Source organism: Podarcis melisellensis (assembly GCF_964234715.1).
Source record: "Podarcis melisellensis genome assembly, chromosome: 14".
NCBI classification, from domain to species: Eukaryota; Metazoa; Chordata; class Lepidosauria; order Squamata; family Lacertidae; genus Podarcis; species Podarcis melisellensis.
The window spans coordinates 27,197,421-27,217,201 of NC_138546.1; the positions used below are offsets into that span (position 1 = coordinate 27,197,421).

The window sequence follows — 19,781 nt, forward strand, 5'->3', positions numbered from 1 at the left end:
CAGTCCACAAACATTCTACGTCTCTCCCCCCTCCCCAGGGCGGTAATAGTACGACCCAAATGGCCCGGAAGGGGCGTGATCTAGACCGGAAGAGGAAGCACAGGGCCGTTTCAGAACCTCTCTAGCGGGTGTCATGGCTGTCCCTTGCGCCTTAATCACGAGCTGCGCCGCCGAGTTCCCCGGGGAAGAGCTGGTGAAACGTGAGTCGGCTCGACCCCCGTCAGCCTTGTTTCTTTTAAACTGCTGCGCCGTGGCGTCATCTCCCGGCGCCGGCTCTGATTTTGGCGCCGTTTCTCGTGGGATTTTCGCCTCCCCCGCAGCTGCGCGTCGCAGTATTTAAGAACTTCCTCCCCCCTTAAAATGCAAACTAGCTACTCAGTTATGTGGAGTTAGACTTGGAGCCTGTTTGCCAACCCCCGAGTTTCCCTCCTCTAAAATCCGGGAAATAATGAAGTGTCCACGAGCATGTGCAGAGTGTCAACAACAGACCTGCTCTCGGTGTCAGGCTTGAAAATAGCTACTAATAAACGGGAGCGAGCGAGATAAAGCAGACTTTAGGCCTGTGCTGATTGCTCTTCCGAAGTGTGAGGAGTAAAGTGGGTTATGGAAGGTGCTCAGAGATCAGACGCTGAACCTTTGTATTCATATCTTCAGACTTGTGAAGTAATAAAGAGTGCTTTGGAGTATATGCAGAGATGATTTTACTTGCCTCCTTGGTAGCCACAGTCAGTCCTCGCATAGGTGGGAAGGGCTGTCACATTGGAGGCCCATTTCCTCTCCTCTCTTGTCCTTCCTCCAGTACCTCCTGTAATCTGCATTTCACATTTCTCTTGATCTGGTGTTCTCCAAATCTACCTCTTTGGTATCTGCCATCTGTACAGCACACAATATCTGTACAAAACATTGCAATGCCACTTTTCTAGTATATGCCCAAAACAGGTTATAATAAAACAGTTAAAACATATAATTCCAATGAAGTAATTGTTAGACAGGCAAATGGCAGCAATTTAAAACCCCCAGAAACAAAAGGCATTGTCTGAATCCTCATTTGTTTGCAATCCGTTAACCATAGCTGCTGTTTCTCATATAATGGGAACTATGGTTAACTCTGGATACTTAGTCTATTTTTCTCCTTGTGCAAAGGGACTGTGGGTGGATGCAACAAAGCTTTTACATAATCTTGTTTATTAAACCAAAATTTGATCATGTGAACAGCCTGTAGATTTTCTTGCAATTCTGTGAGAGGTTTTCTGAAGTTTACTCCAGCAGGTGGCTCTCCAGACACATAAAGCAGGAGCTCTGTTTGCATACTTTCCCAAACCGGAGAGAATTAAATGAGATCACTTTAAAAAGCATTTGAAGGAATCACAACTGCTTATACTATGAAGTAAGCTGAATACCTGTTGGGAACACTGTCAAAAGTCAGGCTAGAAGGAATTTGTAGCTTGCTAGAGCAGCTAGTTAGTAACATACAAAGAATTTTTTGTGTGTGTTTGTGTTCTGGATTGAAGTCATAAAAACAGCCACCTATTGATTTGAAGTGGAAATTCCGCTTTTGCACAGTCACTGTCTAGTCTCCTGGGTAGGCTGGACTGGAATCTGTGGCAATATGATGTTTTTATATTAATTGATGTACCATTACATATATGAAATACAACAAAACAAATAACACAAATGCATGGAGAAGAGAACATATAACCAAATATGAATGCAGTCATAGCTGAAATCATCATACAAGTATATTACAATGTGATTACTCCCAAATCAGATTTCCAAAACAATAATTGAGATGACAGGAGGTTGAATCTCTGGCATCCCTGTGTTGATGTATATATGAGTCTTGCTTAGTTGTGTCTGCGGTCATTTGTTGTACACTCCAGTGGTACTACAGCTGAAATCTACCTGGGGCCACAGCTGCTGATGTGGACACTGCCTTCAATCCTGAGTGAGAGAAGGTGGGCTATATCAGTGTGGGGAATTGTTAGGGTTGGCAGGCCACATCCTTATCCCTCCACCATCCCCATAGGCCTATTTTGACAGATGGGTGGGATCACCCACCTGCCAGTAATAAAGACACCAGGTGATTGATACGTGTCAAAGTTCAAAGGAGGACACAGTGATCAGCAGTCAGCTGATTGTCACTTGCAGCAACATCCTTTGAAGATGCACGTTCAAGCACCAATCAGCTGGTTGATGCTGGGAGTAGATCTTCAGAGAAGCTCCTTGTAAGTAACAGTAAGATGAACCTTGGTTGCATGAAGTCCTTTTGAAGTCTCTGCAGAGGAGGAAATGCTTCTTAAAGTGGATTATTTCCCCCTCTGCAGAAAAAGCAGCTTGCATTCAAAGCGCTCAAGGAACTGGTTTGAGTACAAACTGCTGCCTCCAATGTGGGGAGAGAAAAAAACCTTCAGGAGCTTAACTTGAAACGAAAAATGACTTCTGCTTTTGTTTGTTCTTGGCTATAGCTCATAGTGAGAAGAAAGATTAACCACAATTCCTGGCACGGCATGGCAGTAAAAAGGAGCAAGGTGGCTTCAAGCACATTTGCAAAATCACAGAAAGCCATATCATAGACAAACAGGCCAAACCCTACGGCAAAGGATAAATAGACATAAATCTGACACCAGGAATCACAAGTCAGAGAAACCAGTAGGAGAACTCTTCAATCTCCCAGGACATTCTATACAGGATCTCAAAGTAGCTGTCTTATTACAAAAGAATTTCAGAAATAGACTGGAAAGAGAAGTTGCTGAATTGCAACTTATTACCAAACTTAAAACCATGGAGAGACCTGGTCTGAATAGAGGCATTGGATTCTTATCTCATTATACATGATAAAGCTATTTTTAGCCATCTCACCCCTTGCTTTTTCCTGTAAGACCAACTGCAGTCGTTAACAGTCGTCAACAGGTTTTCCACACCTATCAGCCATTCCCACCACCCTTCTGAGTAATACCCCTTCCCACCCTCTCACTATATATAAGGGTCTGGTGACTTCTGTTTCAGTGTATATATGAAGAAGTGCGCATGCACACAAAATCTCATACCGATAACAAACATAGTTGGTCTCTAAGGTACTACTAGAAGGATTTTTAAAATTTTGTTTTGACTATGGCAGACCAACACGGCTACCTACCTGTAGCAATATCATGGTTTGCCTTACTGTGTCATGTGAATCATACCACTGCATATGTGATTTAAGCAACTGTTCAGTCTTCTTGCTTTCCCCTGTTCTACACTGACCTCTTGGATGCAGAACCGGCCCTCTGGTTCAGATAGGAGCCCAAGTCCACCCCTGTTCAGCGTAGTTCACTTTGCATATGTGAGTGAGTTGGGTGCCTGCTGCAGCAGATCTTCTTTGTCAGAGCACAGTAGGAAGGTGTCAAAGAGCTGGCTTGCGTTTTGTGAAAACACAAACCACAGAGGTTGGCCTTGAGGCGAGCTGAAGTGTTGTGGTCACCGAGTGCGTCTGTTGATTTTTCAAAGCTCTTTGGATGTGAAACCACAGACCTTCCCTATGGTTGTGAAGATCAAAAATGAAAAGCGAGCAATTCCATCGAGACACAGTTGTTTCCAAACCCACATATTTTTGCCTTTATAGCAGTTTTCTGAAAAGCCTTTTTTGGGGCCAAAAGCAAGTGTGGACTTGAAAGCTTATCCTAAAATGGTTATGTTCTCTCCAGCTAGATATAGAAAGGTATCATTATAGTGGGAGGGCTCTATGATATTTGCATGAAAACGTACACTGCTTTTGAGGGAAACATCTGAAACCCAACGGCTTGAGTGCATCTATTCCAAGGTTCTGGAGGGCTTGCGGGTGCTATTGCACGCTAGTGTGTGGGATGTAAGTTAAAGTTGGAGCTACTTGATACAAATGGATCACAGATGAATCAGGTTGCCTCTCCCTTTGGCTAGACTAAGAGCTACATTTATGGGAAGGCCTCTTATGGGATGAAGGTGGGCCACAGCTCCACCCAACCCACAGAGTGGGCTGCCAGGAAGCTCTGCTGCCACAGTCATCTCTCTCTTCACACACTTTTTGTTGTCTCTGTGTTAGCAACTTGAGCGGGGAAACTCTCATTCCTTAGTGACTACCTTGGCCTCCACAAACCTCTTGTTCATTTCCAGAAGCTCTTCTCTGGGCCTTATCTCTGCCTATGGTGTAGTAGTGGTGACCAGAAAGAGAGCTTGGTTTGCTGTGACCTACCTGAGAGGTCTTAGTATTAGTGTTACCATTTGTTTACCAAATTTCAGACTGTGTTTCATTGTGTCATGGGCTATATGAAATTGTGCTCTTGTTTTTACTGCTGAACATTTTATTTCAAAATAGTTTTGAGCTATTATATGAGAAGCGATTCATAAATCAAATCAATTAAATAGTAATTTCAGGGCAGTTTCTTATGTATTACCACAGGTATCAAAATAATGTAAAATAAAAACAGCCATTAAACACCCCACCCCCAAAGTAAAACAGCAACATGAGAAAATACAAAACTCAAGAAGTGGCAATCACTAATTTTCCTGGGAAAATAAAAATGTTTTCACTTGGTGCATCCATGCCTCCATGGGAAGGGAGTTCCACAGTTGAAGGAGCCACAGCAGAGAAGGTCCTTGCATCCCTACCCAGGGGCCAAGCTCACCAGTTGGATGAGAAGAGCCTCCACGCAGTCTACTGCAGGGTGTGGAATGGTCAATATTTTCCCAGCAGTAGTCACCATGATGCCTTTCAGATGCTGTTGATTTACAGCTTCCATCATTGTCCCTGACTACTGGCTAAGGCTGATGGGAGTTAGAGTTCATTTACATCTGGACAGCACCATGTTGGCCAGCCCCAAGCATGTTAACACGTTTTATAACTGGCTTTAGAATTCTCATTGCCCTCCTGAATTTTAATGATTTTATGGATTTAGCTGTAGGACCTTCAAGTTGCAGATACAGTGGAACCTCGGGTTTCGGACATGATCCGTGACGGAGGCATGTCTGCAACCCGCAGCGTTTGTAACCTGCAGTGCTGCTTCTGCGCATGCGCGTGATATGATTTGGCGTTTCTGCGCATGCACAAGTGGCGAAACCCGGAAGTAACCCTTTCAGGTACTTCCAGATTTCCTGCAGTACACAACCTGAAAACGTGTAGTCCGAAGCGTCTGTAACCCGAGGTACCACTGTACCTAAATGAGATGGCAATCCTAGGCTTACTCGTATGAACACTCCTGTACACAACCTCAATGAAAACAGGAGTGCAGACTCACTCTTCTTCTCTCATTTGACTAGAGTACTATTTGGTGTGTGTGACATCTCTTTCCTTTGGTCATAAAGCTCACAGTGTGGTCAACACACTCTCTTACCTTCTCTGCTACCTTGCATGGTAGCAAAATAAGAATGGAGGGATGATGCAATCTGCTTTGAGCTTGGAGTAAAGGCAGGGTTGATAAGTAGTAAATAAACTGAAGGGGAAAAGAATAGTAGTCATTTAGTACTCACTAATGGCTTATTAATGGAATAGTGGGAAAGGACCATAGCTCAGCGATAGCATCTGCTTTGCATGAACAAGGTCCCAGGCATCTGGGGAGACCCCGGCCTGAAATCCTGGAGAGTTTCTTGCAGTCAGTGTGGCAAATACTGGCCTAGATCAACTTGGTATAAGGCAGCTTCTTAGGCACCCACCAAAATGACGTCAACAATGCTGCAGAGGCTTTGGTTTTATTTATTTACAGCAGGGTTTTGGAACCTACCTTTCCCTCCTCCTCACTGGGCAACTTTGGCAGATGGGTAGGCAGATGGAAAGGGGCTTTCCTTTGAAGTTGGTCTGCAAGTAGTTTCATCGCTGACTGCTTTGAAGTGGACTTCAAGGTGATTTTGCTGCACCTTTATGTACCTCACACCTGACCTCATCAGGGATGGGGCAGGTGGGTGTGGTTTGGGGAAAATGGCCTCCTGGGTCTGATTAGGAGGTTTCCTACCACAGGTGTGCAGCATTTTTATGCCCCCCTTTAACAACAAATTCACTGGGTGATGAAGAGAGCATCTGACTAACATTAACAGCAACCCATTCCCTACAGTAACATCTGTTTGGGCAAGATTGTGCAAGCATTTTTGGGTGTCCCTCTTTTCTCTCCCCACTCCCATGGCTTCCCAAAGAGGACAGGGGCTGCGAGGTCATGATACCACCTCTTAAGGTCCTCCATATGTTCCTCTTTCAGGTATCATTGGGACAAATGAGCTTCCCGAAGATGTTTCCACAGGCAGCGGAGCCCGGTTTTACCCCTGGACAATAGAGAATAAATACTACTCGGCTGACATCCATCTCTGCGTTGTGACAAATCAGTTCCTTGTGACAGCTGAAATTGCTGAGTCAGTGCAAGCCTTCTTGGTTTATTTTGACAGCACATCAGTGAGTACTTCAGAACTTCAGTGCCTGCCTGTCTTAATGGATCATGTGTGATCTTTTAAAATTGCTGCTGGTTTTGCTTGCTAGTTTGTTTTGCTTTCTAGGAGGGGGTTTGGTCTTGTTATTAGAGTTTACTTTAGTTTTGTACTGTTGTCAGTTTCCTGTAACTTGCCTTGTGTATTTTTGTAGAAAGGCAGGGAATGAATTCATGAATAATAATTTTGATCTCTGCAACCCTCTGTCCCTGGAAATTATAATAGCCAATTCTGGAACTGACAAATAACTTGGTAAGTTCCTTGAAAGTGGTTTTAAGGTTGCTTGCCCCAAAACTGAGGTAAGGAAGAACTTGTAAAAAGCAACAGGGAATTCTTGTTTATATTTTGCTCCCAGGAACACCGTCATGTGATAATTCCAGCATGGATATTTATGTGCCTTTTAATGTTGGCTACCTTCTCTTCATATTAAATTGATGCAGTTGTTAGAATGTTTTTCCCTCTCTTCAACAACACCTATGTTGTGTAAATTAGCCTTTGCCAACTTGCTCTTTTGGATCACAATTGCTATGCTGGCTGGAGCTCATGGGAGATATGGACCAAAACATCTGGAGGGCACCAGGTTGCTGAAAGCCTTTTTGGCTGTGTTTTTAGAACAACACCATCCCAATTTTGGAAATTCCAGCTGAGCTACGTCATTACTATTTCTGTTACACATACATAATGCTTGTAGAAAAAAGTTTCCTGAGAAATTGTTAAGCAATTTCTATTTGTTTTATATAAATTTGTATAGCACTCAGGGGTTGCCAGTGTGCACTAGTTGGACTCCAGATATATAGTTAGGTTCCCAGCTTCCATCAACCCCAGCTGGCAGAGCCAGTGATCAGAAATACTGAGTTGCAGTCCAGCAAAATATGGAGCGCACCACTTTGACTACCCCTGGATAGTTTCTGTTTACTTGGGATAGCTTTATTACATATGTTATTGTGAGAGGGTCTCTGTTGTTGTTGTTTAGTCATGTCCAACTCTTTGTGACCCCATGGACCAGAGCAAGCCAGGCACTCCTGTCTTCCACTGCCTCCTGCAGCTCAGTCAAACTCATGTTCATAGCTTCGAAAACACTGTCCAACCATCTCATCCTCTGTCATCCCCTTCTCCTTGTGCCCTCAATCTTTCCCAACATCAGGGTCTTTTCCAGGGAGTCTTCTCTTCTCATGAGGGGGCGAAAGTATTGGAGCCTCAGCTTCACGATCTGTCCTTCCAGTGAGCACTCAGGGCTGATTTCCTTAAGAATGGAGAGGTTTGATCTTCTTGCAGTCCATGGGACTCTCAAGAGTCTCCTCCAGCACCATAATTCAAAAGCATCAATTCTTCCGCAGTCAGCCTTCTTTATGGTCCAGCTCTCACTTCCATACATCACTACTGGGAAAACCATAGCTTTAACTATACGGACCTTTGTTGGCAAGGTGATCTCTCTGCTTTTTAAGATGTTGTCTAGGTTTGTTATTGTTTTTCCCCCAAGAAGCAGCCGTCTTTTAATTTTGTGACTGCTGTCACCATCTGCAGTGATCATGGAGCCCAAGAAAGTAAAATCTTTCACTGCCTCCATTTCTTCTCCTTCTATTATCTGGGATGTGATGGGCCCGGTGGTCATGATCTTCATTTTTTTTATGTTGAGCTTCAGACCATATTTTGCGCTCTCCTCTTTCACCCTCATTAAAAGGTTCTTTAATTCCTCCTCACTCTCTGCCATCAAGGTTGTAACATATGCATATCTGAGGTTGTTGATATTTCTTCCAGCAAGCTTGGGATTCATCCAGCCCAGCCTTTCACATGATGAATTCTGCATATAAACTAAATAAACGGGGATACAATATACAGCCTTGTCGTACTCCTTTCCCAATTTTGAACCAATCAGTTGCTCCATATCCATATAGCTCTAACTGTAGCTTCTTGTCCCACATAGAGATTTCTCAGAAGAAAGATGAAAAGGAAATGCAAGAAAGCAAAGAGGGTCTCTGGCTATATTCAAATGTTGTGTTTACCATTAGGCAGCATTACAGTATTACTTTTGCACTTTTGTAACAGCTTTGTTGGTTAAATAGTAAACTTGACATCAAAGTTTTAAAAACTTTTTTGAAAAAGTTTCTCTAGCTCCCAGTGGACTACAAGGCAGAAGTGCTCTCTTCTCCATGTGCCAGAAGATTGGTTCATTTCCAGGAGGAAGACCTTCCACTTTTGTCTAGAGCTAATCTTTCTGTTGCCTTCTCAGCAAAGAGACACAGGGCTCTCTTGTGAAAAGCACCTCTTCTGGTGGCAGAGAGTTTCATTGGTTAATGTGCATTTTAGTGGGGTGGACTCTTGTTCCTTGTTCCTTTTGTTAGAGTGGCATCTGCCAGGTCTAGCATGTACATTGCTAAGCTGAGGTATATCATTGCATCACAGTGGCACTTCAAAGTAAGTGGGCTGTGACTCCTCCAAGGAGGACATCTTTGAGGCTGACAGTGCAAGTTTCTGTTTTGATGCTTGTAAGATTTCCTCCCTGGAGTGAAGGTGGTTGAAAACAAGAGTTACAAGTAGCTGAACCACTATCTAGACCTGTTATCTTTTCTCAGTTTCATTCACCTCCGTGTCTAGTCAAATTTGAGATGCTTGTTTGTTGCTAAGTGGCGGCAATTAAAGGACAGGAGGAAATCAAGTGTGGAGTAATTGAGCAATGTTCTCAAAAGCAATCTTGGAACCCAAATCTCTTTCCTGCCCCATCAAATGCCAGCATTTACAAGCAAGAGTTGGATTTGCATTCCAAATCCCACTTCGTATATATCCTTGAGCAAGTTGCTCTGTCACATATTCAGTTCCTGTCAAACTGCAACTGTAAATGATATGCCTTCCACTGCTGCTCTGTGCGCAAATTAGGAGTGTGTTTCATTTTTCACAAAATGATCCTGATTCCCAAAATAATTAGCCAGAGCAACTAGATAAAGACTTACAACCCTGTCCTGTGCCTGTTGACTTGTCTGCTAGTCTCCTGCATTTTTCTTTTTTGCCCTTTGTTTGGCAACTGGGGGCCAGGTAAGCAGTGCTTGGGTAGTAGGATTTGACCCAGTGAATTCTAGCAGCTGGCCCTTAATCACACTAAGGACATCACATTAAAATATATTTATGTCTTGCTTTTTTCACATGAGTTTCAAGGTGGCTTTTCTTCTGGAGATGATCTCTTGTATTTTAATCTCTCTTACTCTCAGCTGTGCTTTCTTATCAGGGCTATGTTATTTATTTACTTTGACATTTATATACTGCTTAATCATTAGCATTTCTAAGTGGTGTACATAAAAATAAACTATGCAGAGAATAAACAATTAAACCTAAACACTGCCATAAAATGCCTGCTGGAATAAGAAAGTCTTTGTCACTGTGCACCTGAAGTTCAGAAAGGAGAGTGCCTCTCTATAACGGTACTTAATGCACTTTCACTTGTAATACTAATTTTTAAAAAAAAAAATACCCAAAGAAGGCCAGCAACCTCTGTATATTTTTTATAGATCTCTGGGTTGGACAGCATCTCTACGTGGCTCCCTCTCATAGAAGAGTGGCTACCAGAAGTGATGATCTTAGTCTGTGACAGAGTCTCTGAAAATGGTAAGGCAACAAGGCCAGGCCTTTGGGAGGGTGGGCTTGACTGTTCTGGCTGGGGTCAATGGGAGTTGAAGTCCAGAATGCATGGCAAGAACTGGGTTGGCGAATGCTGCTCTCCATCCTAGTAAGATAGCATGGTTTGTGGTTATGTGCTGAATGCTGAATGCTGAATGCTGACCCTGACTTTGTATTTATATCCCACTTTTCTTCCATCATGGGACTCAAGAAGGCAATTTGAGTTCTGCGCCAGCTGCATTGATCAGGTTGTTGAAAGTCCCACCTTCTGTTCTGCAGTTTCCAGCCTTTAATGGCAGCATAAATTAGTTTAAGTGTGATAATGTATGATAGCAAGAACAAGTTGCCCATATATAGCTTCTAGGACAAAATAAGAACCTTCCCCAAGGCATTCCATCCAAGGAGCTCCCAGTACTGTGGTTCTAATGTGGCTGCAAAAGGAAGTGCATCTATTGTTGGCAAAAACCAGATTCCGTTTATTTTAGGCATCAGCCGACAGAAAGCGCAAGAGTGGTGCATCAAGCACGGCTTTGAGTTGGTGGAGCTCAACCCGGAAGAGCTGCCAGATGAGGACGGTGAGTTTCCCTCCACGAAGTTAACTTTGCTACCTGCCTGCCAGTTTCTGCCTAGAATTCTGCAGATTCTTATTTCTGGGCACTCTTCTTCTCTAGCTTCTCTGTCTGCACTGGTGCCATCTGTTGTTGGTGACAGACACAGCACCAGAATTACGAATCAGCATTGTACCTTGTGCCATGGCTGCAAGCTGCCTGCCGGTGCTTTAGGAACATAGGATGCTGCCTTACACTGAATCAAACCAGTAGTCCATCTAGCTCAAGATTGTCTACACTGACTGCCATCGGCTCTCCAGAGTTTCAGACAGGCAGTTTTTCCCTGTCCTGCCTAGAGAGGCTGGGGATTGAACCTGGGATCTTTTGCATGCGAAGCGGATGCTCTGCCATTGAGCTACGGCCCTTCCCCATGAAACAGCATGCCACATCATAATCTCTTTCCTAGTTTTAAAAATTGCTGGTTTAGAGCCCAGTGGGGAAATTTCAAGGTGATTCATCAGTTTAACAATAAAATTGAACCAGCTAAATTGTTTCCAGTCTTTCAATGGCATCACAGTTTCTCTGGCTTCTTTTGACTCTGTGCAAGAGAAAATCTGTAGACAAATGCTAAAGACAATCAAACAGAAGTTGTTGGTTGGTGTTCCTTTCTTTTTTCTTTTTTTAACCCTTCTTCATTGATTCCAATTTGAAAACTGAGCTAGAGCAAAGCTACAGCTTTGACAGAGAGCAACAGCTTTGGCTGAGAACTCAGTATTACACTTTTCATCTTTGTTCCAGGCTCTTTATTTGCATCTCACTCTCCTCCAAAGATTCAGATGGGTAACACATTTTGGGGTGTAAGTTGAAAGTAAGAGTGATATTATGCACCTTAACCAAAGAAAGTCTGTGTCATTTTGGGAAATTGAATGAATATATGTTTATCTTCTGAATATCTGAGAAAGTTCCCCAGAATTTACAGAATGGCTTTAAAAAATAAGAAACAGCAACATTATCACAGGCTTCGTTGTGTGTTTAAGTGCACCCAGAATTCCTAACTAGATTAAGAGATGGTGTCTTCTTCTTCCCAGTTTCTTAATCTGTTGACTGGTTTCTGAAGAAGCCTTTTTAAAAGCACATTTCCTTTCCCCTCTCTGCTTCTTTAGACGACTTTCCAGAATCGACAGGAGTGAAGCGAATCATCCAAGCCTTGAATGCCAATGTTTGGTCAAATGTGGTGATGAAAAATGGTACGTCATTTTCGATCTGCTTTTTAAAAACAGTGTCTCTTCCTCTGTAACTTCCTCTGCTCTCTTACTGCTTTGCTCAGGCTCCTTTTCATGCCGTCATTCTGCATCAGAATTAGCACTCGAGGCTTATGAGAAATTAAAGCTCATTCAAGCAGAGCCCAGGCAGCCAAGCCACCAGCCTCAGCTTGCTCTAGCCCCTAAAACTAGAAATGAAGCTCCCTCTGGTGCTCTGTGCTTCACTTCTATATTTACAGCCTTCCATCCCATCACAGAGCAATGGCTCGGAGCACATCTCCTTTTAACAGGGTCTGAAATGGCCCGGGTTGCAGGAGGCACCTGGCTGGTCTGATTCTGATTCTCCAGCTGCTTAGAATTGGATGTATTTCCCTTGCAAGTGAAGAGAAACAAAAAGTTTTTGGATTGGTCAGATAACGTCACCTCTTTAGACATATAATTACATTTGAGATGTGATACTAGCCGGAAGTAGTGTTGACACCCTGGATTGTCTTGCTCCGTATTCCTTTCCCTTCTCCTTTCTTCTTATATTCACATTCATTCACATTTCTGCCTTGCCTTTCCTTAGGGCAATGTACCTCATTCTTCCCCTCTCAGTTTTTCATCACAATAACCCTGTGAGATTATTTAGGCCAAGAGTCCAAGGTCACTCAGGGAGCTTTGTGGCTGATTGGGATTTGACCCCTGGTCTCTCTAGCTCCTAGTCCAGCACTCTGACCACTGCACCACACTTTCCACTGTGTTTTCTCACCTCAAAGACTTCTAGGTGGGCAGGGGTGAACTTGTGTGGAGTTGTAGTCCCAAAACCTTGGGGTTTTGCATCCCTGTATCATGCTGAAGGGACGCGGGTGGCGCTGTGGGTTAAACCACAGAACCAAGGACTTGCCAATCAGAAGGTTGGCGGTTCGAATCCCCGCGACGGGGTGAGCTCTCGTTGCTCGGTCCCTGCTCCTGCCAACCTAGCAGTTCGAAAGCACATCAAAGTGCAAGTAGATAAATAGGTACTGCTCCAGCGGGAAGGGAAACTGTGTTTCTGTGCGCTGCTCTGGTTCGCCAGAAGTGGCTTAGTCATGCTGGCCACATGACTGGGAAGCTGTACACCGGCTCCCTTGGCCAATAAAGCGAGATGAGCGCCGCAACCCCAGAGTCGGTCACGACTGGACCCAATGGTCAGGGGTCCCTTTACCTTTACCTATCATGCCGAATACATGACAGCTGAGACTCTGTGCTTTGAATACTCCACCCTCCTTAGTTCCATAATAACAGAATGAGCCATCAATGGTATCAGAGCACATCTGCTCATTTGGGGGAATGCGCAAGGCTAACCACTTGGTGGCTTCAAGGTGGGAGTTTTCAGACCTCCTTTCTTTAAGTCGACACTCACAGCAGAGCAAACTCTGTAGGACTCCACTGGGGAAGGAAATTTCCCTTTGATTGCACAGATGGTTACAAAAAACTCAGGGGGCTTTTGAATTTAACTTCAGTGTGGCACCATTGTAGCAAATGGCAGAAGAGGTGCCCCCACCCTTGTAGCGCAGGGGAAGCCTGCTTGGGAAAGTTGTTATGTCCTCCCTGGAGAACAGCCTAGTTATTGGGCAGACATCTCTCTCTAGTTGTGGCTGGTGGCTTAAGCAAAATGGGGGGGGGGGGTGGAGGTTAGAAGAACTCACCTCTAGCCCAAAATGGTTCTTACATAGGAATTCTCCCCCTGGTTATCCCTTATCCAACCCTAGATCCACAACCACAGCCTTCTCCCATGCTCCTTATGTCAGTCAGCTGATCAGCAGCTACGCGAAGCTCCTGCTTATGTTTTTATACAGCAAGCCCACCTCACACACAAAGTGATACAGGAAGGGCTTCTGCTTCCCCCTTGAAGCTGGCATCACTTCAAGTATTAAACTCACAGCTCTTTCTTTTCAGATGTGAATCAAGGCTTTGGCTTCCTTCCTGCTTTAACGGGCACAAGTCGCAGGCTTAGGACAGAAGAAAACGAAGCTCCAGAAGTAAACAGTAATTTTTTTAAATCCTTTTTTTTAATTCCCCCTACCCCCTCCACCCAAAAAACCTTCTTTGTCCATCCTTCCTTGCACTCCTGTCCCCTTTATTGCAGCTGTGAGCTTCCTTTGTGGGTTAAATTGGTCAGTTTACAGGTCCATAACTTAAGCTTATCACAACCATGAGGACTAGGAACTTAACTTGCTCTTTACCTTTTTAGAAAGCCCAAAACACCTCAGATTCCATGGTTGCTAAATTCTTTGCCCAGTACCAAATCCTGCTCTGTTCTTAGCAGTGGGGAACAAAACCAGTCCTGTCAGGGCTTGTGGGAAAATTCCCTTCCACGTTGGTCTGGGACTTGTGGCCTGTGGAAGCCAGAAGACCAGCTCTCTTGTTGCATCTGTTGTATCTAATTTGATTTCTCCCTCCCCACCAGCCTGATCCCTTGCCAGTGGAGAGAGCTGTCGATGCAGGAGAAGACGTGGCTGATGCAAACAGCCAGCAAGCTGACCCCGCTGCTGGTGAGGAATTATCTTTTCTTTGGGAGAAAACAGCAAGCAAGGCCAAACTTCTTGCTGGGAGCAGCTAGGGCCCTGTCCCTCCAGCAAGCAGCTGGCAGGTCACAGTTGCCCATTTGCCCCAATGCTGTGGGCTGAATTGGTTTGAATTGGGGGGGGTGTCTTTGGGTCCATGCTTTGCCCAGTGCAAATGTATATGGTCTAAATCAGGCATAGGCAAACTCGGCCCTCCAGATGTTTTGAGACTACAGTTCCCTTCAACCCTGACCACTGGTCCTATTAGCTACAGATGATGGGAGTTGTAGTCCCAAAACATCTGGAAGGCCGAGTTTGCCTATGCCTGGTCTAAATCCATTTAGCTTTTCTTTAAATTTCTTAATGCAAATCTACCAAAAAGAGGAGACACCTGATGTTGGCTGCAGCTGCTGTTAGTAATTGTCATTCAGTGATATGTGTGTGTGTTTAGTGAATTGGGTTTTTTAATTGGTGGCGCTGTGGGTTAAACCACAGAGCCTAGGGCTTGCCGATCAGAAGGTTGGCGGTTCGAATCCCCGCGATGGGGTGAGCTCCCGTTGCTCAGTCCCTGCTCCTGCCAACCTAGCAGTTTGAAAGCATATCAAAGTACAAGTAGATAAATAGGTACTGCTGTGGTGGGAAGGTTTCCGTGCGCTGCTCTGGTTTGCCAGAAGAGGCTTAGTCATGCTGGCCACATGATCCAGAAGCTGGACGCCTGCTCCCTCGGCCAGTAAAGCGAGATGAGCGCCGCAACCCCAGAGTCGGCCACAACTGGACCTAATGGTCAGGGGTCCCTTTACCTTTTATGTATTCTTTTTTACTTGTTTTTGTTGTAAACTGTGGCTTAAAAATTGTTGAAAGAAAGAAAAACAGCACCAGCTCACATTGGTTTATATATATATATACATATATATACATATATACATATAAACACACACACACACATATATATATATATATATATCAATCCTGACTTGTAGATTAATATAGGTAGTCAATATGTCCAACTAGATAGCCGAAGGAGATGGGCTGCAAATGTGGATATACATTCATTCTGCTCTTATGAATCTTGTAGATCCTATGCTGGATATGGATATTCAAGAGCTCGCAAGCCTCACTGCAGGAGAGGGAGACCTAGAGAACTTTGAGCGATTGTTCTCCAAGCTGAAGGAAATGAAAGGTACTGCCTGTCCCGTGTATGACACAGTCTCTTGCAAGCCTTTCTATTTGGGCCAGCAGTTCTTGGCCACATGGGAGGTTTCCTATTTGTTTTTAATCTGGGAGTTAAGATTTCAGTATAGATTCTACTCAGCTTTCTGTTTTCTAGTGGTGGGTAAAACTCCTTGTCAGACTTGGGGGGGGGGGAATGTTTTCTAAAACTTGATAGCTTGGTTTTAATCTGAGCTTGCTTCGTCCCCAGTGATGTCACTGAGATGGCGGTAGAATGTGACTCTTCCTCCTTGCCACTCTTTGTAGCTTTCGCAACACAGTCATACCTCACATTGCGTCCACTTCAGGTTACGTGTTTTCGTGTTGCATCCCGCAGCAACCCGGAACGGGTTACTTCTGGGTTTCGCCGCTCACGCATGCGCAGAAGCGCTAAATCGCACCGCACGCAGACGCAGCACTTTGGTTTGCGTCAGTTCCATGTTATGGACGGGCCTCCGGAGTGGATCTCATCCATAACACGAGGTTCCACTATAGTGGCAGCAAAGGTGTTTCCTCCTCCTGCAGAGAAATGCAAGTGGCCCTAGGAAAATTGAATTTCCCAGTACTCCTTGCACCTGGCATGCTGCTATAACAGCATCTCAGGCGTGGAGGAGAGGAAGGATGCGGCCTGCCTCCTATTACCTTGTTAGTGCAGTAATGGTAAATGAGAGGTTTAGGAGAGAGCAAAGATGGAGGATTAAAAGCTGATCCAGAGATGAATGTTTGGCCTTTCAGTGCTATTTTTATGCTTGAGATGAGCTTTATGAGCTGTCCAGATTCTTATTTCTCATTCAGGAAATATGCCTTTTAGGTGCATTGCTGGTTTGGTATCTGGTTCTTCAGCAATGAAAGAACCAGTGCATACTTTCTATTTTCAGGCTGGTCCCTTTTGTGTAGTTTTCTTTCAGCTTGGCCAGTTCTCCCAACTGGAGAAACACCCTTCTGCTCTTTCTCGACTCTTGACCAATTTTGACAGTAACTTCCTTTCCTTTTCATTCCTATAGAAAAGGCTGCCACGCTGCCTCACGAACAGAGGAAACTGCATGCAGAAAAGGTGAGGATTTCAGAAGAGTTCAAAACTGCCCTTAAAGAGTCATTCTTGGCCAGCATTTCTAAGTAGAAATTGATCTGCAAGCATTCTAAGCCAAAAATAGCCTAAATCAACTTTTTTTTTTTTGCCGGGGGGAGGGGGGAGCTTTGGTACTTTGGCTCATTGGCATATTATCAACTAGATTCTAGTGGTCTCGCCTTTCCCGCAGATAGCGAAAGGAGACTTTAAGGGAACCTGCTTAATTTGGTTTATCTTTAGAGAGAATTTTAATGTTGTGTTTGAGACCACACAGATTGGCCCTTGTGTACTTAACAGAGGACATCCACTCTTAACCATGGGTGTGTAAATGAGAGATGGTTTCTAGGACCCATGTACCTATGGGACCGCCTCTCCTGGCATGCCCCGCGGAGGACCTTAAGGTCCGCAAATGACAACACCTTGGAGGTCCCAAGTCGCAAGGTAGTTAGATTGGTCTCAACTAGGGCCAGGGCCTTTTCAGTACTGGTCCCGACTTGGTGGAACGCTCTGTCGCAAGAGACTAGCGCCCTGCAGGACTTGACATCTTTCCGTAGGGCCTGCAAGACAGAGCTGTTCTGCCTGGCCTTTGGTTTGGATTGTCTGACCCTTATGTTTCCCTCCCCTTATGGTTTTGATCTATGGGCTACTATTAAAATGAGGCTGCATTTTAAGTTATATTTTAAATTGGTATTTTTTATAAAAAAATATTATTGTAATTTTACTGGTGTTAGCTGCCCTGAGCCTGGCTCTGGCTGGGGAGGGCGGGGTATAAATAAAATGTATTATTATTATTATCATCATCATCATCATCATCTGCTGCAGGAGTGTGGCCATCTCCTGAGACTTTAACTTGTCTTGGTAACTCTTGAATTGTAGGTTGCCAAAGCATTCTGGATGGCCATCGGAGGAGACAGAGATGAGATTGAAGGCTTGTCTTCCGACGAGGACAACTAAGGCCTGTATGTTGTGACGAGGATTGTTTCTTGCGTACCAGCCATTGTTGGCTGCCATAGCGATTTTTCTTTGACGAAAGGCCTAGTTTTTTTGCATTTGGTGCAGCAGCGGCTGGAGAAAGACCGACTCCTTGCTCAGTTCCAACACACTGAAACGTGGATGGCCCCGTTGTTTGTTTCCTTGCCTGGATCTGTCGACGGGAACCTGGGAACTATCAAGTCAATGAAGCAGCAGATGTGTTGCTATTGCATCTCTGGAAGAACAGAAAAAAATCATGGTCCCTACCCAACCCCAGCAGAGAGCTGTAAAACATCTCTTTGTGAAACTCTCATTTGTGTACTGTTTACCTCCGCACATGCACATCTTTTCATTTGCCGTCATTTCAAAGGAGAGACCCAAGACCAAGGGCGGGGGGGGGGGGGCAGATAATAATCAGCAAGCCTTTGTTAATGGGATGGGGGGAAGTGATATTTCTGGATGTACTCGTACATGATGGGAAAATCTGAGACCAAATGGTACTCGCACAGGCTAAAATGCTTTTTGAATATTTATCAACTTTTTGTCATCACAATAGGCATGAGAAAGGTATGGTTTGAAAATGTTCCCTGCCTGTCCTATCCCCACCTCCAAACCCCACCCCCAAATTCCTCTTATGGCAGCTGAAAATGTAGGTGCAGCAGTAAACAGGCAGGAGAAAGGCTTGCGCAGTCCTGTAGTATTTTATAAGCACCAGTTTCCTTGCCCTGTGTACCAGCTCCCAAGTAACTGGGCAAGGTGAATGAAGCTGAGTGTGGATGATTGCAACCCCAACACCTCCATTAAAGAAGGGCAGCTACTTCTGCAGTTTCTAGGGCAAATGATGGGAGCCTCTTGCTACTAGAGATGGGGGCAGGTGGGAGAAGAGAAAGAGGATGCCCAACCAAGAGGCTTGAGGACCACAGCTAGTCTGTCTGGCTCTCATGTCACTGTAGTAGTGTATGAATGAGTGTGGTGCCCACCTCCTTCCAGAAAGCAGGGTTAGAGTGTCACTGTAGTCAAGAGTTCCTACACATATGGAGATTTTCTCGATTGCTGCCTTCAAGTGTAGCCACTTGTGGTCAAAAGCTCTGTATGCAATCCCCCGGGAGAGGGGAATTTTATCTCTGACCAAGCAATGGCAGAATATAGGATTAAATTCACTGCAGCAAAGGAAGAATTAAACTGCTTTTGGTGCAAACAAAGTGTGGATAGAAACAGCATAAAACTTGAGTTTGCACAAGCACTGGCGTTTCCTTTTCTGCTTTGGAAGACTACAATCCACTGATATTTCCCTGCATAAGGGAAAGCCTTGGTTGGTTGGTTTCTTACTTAGCATCATTTTATCACCGGGGTGAGGAGGGGCTTATGCAGGGGGATTTCCCTCGTAGATGGTGATCTAGACATTAATGGGAAAACCCACAGTGAAAGCCTATTGTACCTCTTGTGTTTCTTTTGTGTACTGTAAATGGGCTGAATAAAGTTTGTTATCCATGAGCAGTAAATCTTGAACCCTGGCATTATAGACAGTGAGGAATAGTTCAGGGTCATAAACTAAATACCGTATTTTTCCGTGTATAAGATGTTTTTTGCTAAAAAAATTAGGCAAAAATTGGGTGTCATCTTATACACGGATAACGAATGTGGGGGGGCGGGAGATGTGCAAATAATGGTAACAGCAAGCAGGAGATTGGCAGCGGTGAACAGCCATATGATTGGTGACTGTGGCAAGGCCTGCTGGCAATTGGCTGCGGCTGTGGCAATTGGCGGCTGTGGCAAGGTATGTGATTGGCAGTGGCTGTGGCAAACAATTAGCAGTGGCAGGTGAGTGATTGGTGGAAGTGACCTCCACGCCCCCCAAAAAGCTAAAAAACTTAATTTTGGGTTAAAAAAATAGGGTTTGTCTTATACATGGGGGTGTCTTGGAAACATGGTACATGGAAAAATACGGTAAGCCTAACTATTTGCATGGCTTTCTTTTGGGAAAAATATGTCATGCCCCAGTATATTGAAATTTCAAAAGCTAGTCACAATTTCATTCAAGCAGCATCTGGAGGGCCACAGGTGAGCTACCCTGATCTGTTTGGTACCTTCTGTTGTGCATTACAGGACCTCCCACCCCCCAGGATCACAATCCCCATGGCAGGGGAAGATGGCTAAGGCT

The 19,781-nt window shown here is 44.5% G+C and overlaps 1 protein-coding gene across 1 annotated transcript; it reads left to right on the forward strand.

Annotated features, from left to right (window-relative positions):
* The first annotated feature begins 60 nt into the window (after nucleotides 1–60).
* Nucleotides 61–19,122, forward strand: AAGAB (alpha and gamma adaptin binding protein). The gene is made up of 10 exons (XM_081888760.1): nucleotides 61–200; nucleotides 6,201–6,391; nucleotides 9,924–10,020; nucleotides 10,518–10,607; nucleotides 11,744–11,827; nucleotides 13,763–13,845; nucleotides 14,274–14,358; nucleotides 15,446–15,550; nucleotides 16,584–16,633; nucleotides 17,525–19,122. The coding sequence occupies exons 1-10, from the start codon at nucleotides 134–136 to the stop codon at nucleotides 17,600–17,602; spliced, it is 930 nt and encodes a 309-aa protein (XP_081744886.1). The 5' UTR covers nucleotides 61–133; the 3' UTR covers nucleotides 17,603–19,122.
* The last annotated feature ends 659 nt before the right edge of the window (nucleotides 19,123–19,781 follow it).

Bases quoted from the DNA above. Each gene is read 5' to 3' on its own strand.
- AAGAB (XM_081888760.1), top strand. From the start codon at position 134: ATGGCTGTCCCTTGCGCCTTAATCACGAGCTGCGCCGCCGAGTTCCCC. The intron at 14,359-15,445 runs GTGAGGAATTAT...TGAATCTTGTAG, and splicing joins GCAAGCTGACCCCGCTGCTG to ATCCTATGCTGGATATGGAT. The intron at 15,551-16,583 runs GTACTGCCTGTC...TCATTCCTATAG, and splicing joins CAAGCTGAAGGAAATGAAAG to AAAAGGCTGCCACGCTGCCT.